The sequence below is a fragment of the Fukomys damarensis genome, unplaced genomic scaffold (assembly GCF_012274545.1).
Source record: "Fukomys damarensis isolate Sample0158 unplaced genomic scaffold, DMR_v1.0_HiC HiC_scaffold_2, whole genome shotgun sequence".
Taxonomy (NCBI): domain Eukaryota; kingdom Metazoa; phylum Chordata; class Mammalia; order Rodentia; family Bathyergidae; genus Fukomys; species Fukomys damarensis.
Window position 1 is genome coordinate 5,626,162 of NW_022900914.1, and position 3,754 is coordinate 5,629,915.

The 3,754-nt window shown below is 37.6% G+C and overlaps 1 protein-coding gene across 3 annotated transcripts in view; it reads right to left on the bottom strand.

The window, feature by feature from the left end:
* Positions 1–3,754, bottom strand: part of Atad2b (ATPase family AAA domain containing 2B) — a 142,848-nt gene that overhangs the window by 77,083 nt on the left and 62,011 nt on the right. For all 3 annotated transcript variants that reach the window (XM_010604886.1, XM_010604885.1, XM_010604887.1), the window contains one exon: positions 3,256–3,344. In XM_010604886.1, the coding sequence (XP_010603188.1) occupies positions 3,256–3,344 (89 nt within the window). The remainder of the gene's footprint in view (positions 1–3,255; positions 3,345–3,754) is intronic.

Genomic DNA, 3,754 nt, shown 5'->3' on the forward strand with positions numbered 1-3,754 from the left:
AAAAAAAAAAAAAAAAAAAAAAAAGCAAGACCTTATTTCAATCTGATAGAAGCCACTTAGGACAAACCTACTACCAATATCATATTAAACGAGGAAAACTAAAAGCTTTCACTCAAATCAGGAACAAGGCAAGGATGTCCACTACTACCACTCCCGTTCAATATAATTCTTGAAACATTAGGAAGAGCACTCAAGCAAGAGAAAGAAAGAAAAGGTGTATGTATAGGAAAGGAAGAAGCTGAATTATTGTGATTTGCAGATGACATGATCCTCTATATAAAAGACCAAAACACTTCCACCAAAAGACTCTTTAATAACTAAATTCAGCAGTACAGCAAGATACAAAAACTATACAAAAATAATAATGTTCCAATAAAACAATAAGGAACTCACCAAGAGAAGAAATAAGGAAAACAATGCCATTCATAATAGCATCAAAAGAAAAATCAAATACTTCAGAATTGCCCTAGCCAAGGAAGCAAATGGGAAGGGGACCAAGAAATGGAGGAAGGAGGGGGAGAGAAAATAGAAAGGAAGGAGATGGAAAAAAGAATTAAGACACATTATGTACTTATACCAACTCCTCACAATAAATGCCATCATTATGAACTACAAACTACTATTTTGTGGCTTTTTTGAAATGGTCTCACTATGTAGTTGAGACTGACCTGGAACTCACTATGTAGCCCAGGCTGGTCTTGAACTCACAGCGATCTTACTGCCTCAGCCTCACAAGTGCTAGGGTTACAGGTGTGTGCCACCTCGCCCGGCTTTTAATAATATTTTTAATTAGAGGAAAAATGTTGCCCGGGCTGGACTCAAACTTGCTATCCTCCTGACTCAGCTTCCCAGGTGAGTGCTCACTCTTTGCTTTCATTTCCAGGTAGTGAAGTCCTTTTTCAGTATCTTCAGAAGGCTGGTCTACTGGTGATAAATTTCCACAATTTCTGCTTGTCTCAGAAAGATTTTATTTCTACTTAATTTCTAAAAAGTATTATTTATTATCTATAATATTTGTGGCTGGAAAGATTTTTTTTTTTCCTTTTCCTTTCAGAGTATAGAATATGTCATCCATTGCCTCCTGGCTGGTAAGATTTCTGGTAAAAAAAATCTACTATCGGCCTAAGTACCCTTAGAAGTGACTTAGTGTTTGTTTTTGTTGTTTTTAGAATTCTTTTTTTGTACTTTGAACAGTTTGACTGTAATATGCCAGAGTGAGGATATTTTTCTGGTCATGTCTAATTGAGGACCTGTGGGCCTTGTTCATCTGGGTATCCATACCCTTTCCAAAATTACTGAGTTTTCAGCTATTACTTCACTGAATAGGTCTGCTATGCCTTTTCACTTTTCTTCACCTTCAGTTAAACCACAAAAACTGAACACTTATTCACTTACTGTTGTCCCAAAGGTCTTGGTTACAGCTTATATCTGGCTGTGCCTCCAAAGCCTCATGTGGTCATTGGTGGGACTTTGTTTTTTCAGTACTGGGGATCAAACTCAGAACCCTGAGCTTTTGAGGGAGGAGCAGCACTGCTCACGTTTTGGAGGTAGCTGGATCTAGGCTGTGTGATGCTGGAATCAAAGATGTGATGCTAGGATTGATTCACGGTGCAATCCTAGGATTAAGGGTGTGAGTATTACCAGTCCTAAGGGTGGGTAGCATGGATAAAATATAAGGACAGAAAGGAGGTTGCTTGTCCTTGCTTGTGGCTTACTACTTGCTGCCTTACTACCTTCTACTTTTTGCCTGCCGTGAACTGTTTCTCCTCTACGATGCTCCTCTGTCATCTGTACGATGCTCCTCTGTACCTGCCTTGGAACCAGCCAACTATGAACTGAGACACCTACAAGCTGTAAGCCAAATAAAGCCTTCCTCTAACTTTGGGTGGCAGGTATTTTGTCTTAGCAATGAGAAAAGTAAAACAATTGTGGAGATGACTTTATTTTTTTTTAATTTTTATTCTTACTTTCTTGTTTGACCAGGATTATCTCAAAAGATATGTCTTAAAGTTAGAATATACTTTCCTTCTTCATGATCTAGTCTGTTGTAGCAGCTTTTAACTGTTATTTCTTTTTTTTTTTTTTGGTACTGGGGATTGAACTCAGGTCCTTGCGTTTGCGAGGCAGGTGGTGGAATCACCGAGCTAAATCCCTGGTCCTAGCTGTTATTTTTTTTTCTTCTTCTTTATTTTAATTTTGTTTACGGTACTGGGGAACGAACTTGGGCCTTTGCACTTGCAAGGCAGGCAGTGGAACCCCCTGAACCCAAATCCCCAGCCCTTAGCTGTTATTTCTTAACTGAATTATTCACTGATTAATTATTCAGAATTAATCAGTTTCCATGATTTGTTTGATTTTTTTGCTGAATTTCTCATTTATATCATGAATTATTTTCCTAATTTCATTAAATTATCTATTTGTATTCTCTTGACTCTCATTCAGCTTTCTTAAACATATTTTGGGAATTATTTATTGGGCATTTCATCAGTATTTTTTAGTTTGAGATATGTTGACAGTCCTTTGAAAGTGTCACATTACCTTGTTTTTCATGTTTGTGACCTTATATTGAATTATACATATCCAGAAGATCAGGTATTTCTACCACTTATATAGGTGGCTTTCATATTCAACAGTTTTCTCCTGAAGACCTTTCTTTCTTTTTTTTATTTTGGCAGAACCATAAAAAACAAAACAAATCTAGTAATGTTTTAGAAACAAATATATTTTTAAAAAATAGACCTAACAAAGAGCTTGTCTCAAGATACAAAAAGAGGGGCAGGGATTTAGCTCGGTGGTGCCGCCATGGCAGGCACAGCACCACTGTGGCAGGCACAGTGCTACTGAGCTAAATCCCTGGTGCCTGAAGACCCTTCAAAGGTCAGCATGGTGAGCTACAACGGCTTTGGTTCCAGCTGGATACCACAGGACTGTCTCTCCGGCTTTTCAGCTGTATCCAATGAGTATGGATGTAGTACATGTAGCAATGGGATCATAAAGCCCTTATCAGCAGAACATGGTGGGCCACACCTCCAATTTCAGCACTCAGGAGGCTAAGGCAGAAGGACTGCAGTGAGTTCAAGGCCAGCCTGAACTTCCTAGTGAACCCTTGTGCTATGTTAATTAAGGAAGTATTTCTCAAGGAAACAGGTTAAATTTTAAAAGTCTTTGTTAGCCTTATAGCATTTAGCCAAGAGCTAAGACTAAATACTAAGACAAAGAGAAAAAGGTGAACATAGCCAGACGAGGAAAAATTACCTGTGGATCTGGTCCTGTCTACTAGAGCGAACTGGAGCTAATCCATCTATTTCATCAAAAAATATTATAGAAGGTCTCATCAAATATGCCTAGTAAAAAGAGAGTAAATTATTTGTTTACTGTAGTCATTTTCAACTTTTAATTTAATTACTACATTTTCTTAATAAGTAATATAAGCAAATGGTATGAATATAAGCAGCAGGTATGAAAGAGTACATACCAAAAAGGAAATCCCCCTACCACCCAAGTTAATCACAAGGGGTCCTCCTAGTAAACAACAACCATTTTCAGTTTCCATAGTTTTCTGAACATATTTAAACATACAAATAGAAATGCATTTTTAAACATGAAAGAGATCACAGTACACACATTCGCTTTAACATATGACAAGTTTTTACATTTGTTTGCTTGGTCTAGTTTTGCGGTCAGAATTCAGGGCCTAATGTGCTGTGTACATATTCTACCACTGACCTACACTTCTAGACCTAGCATCTTTATA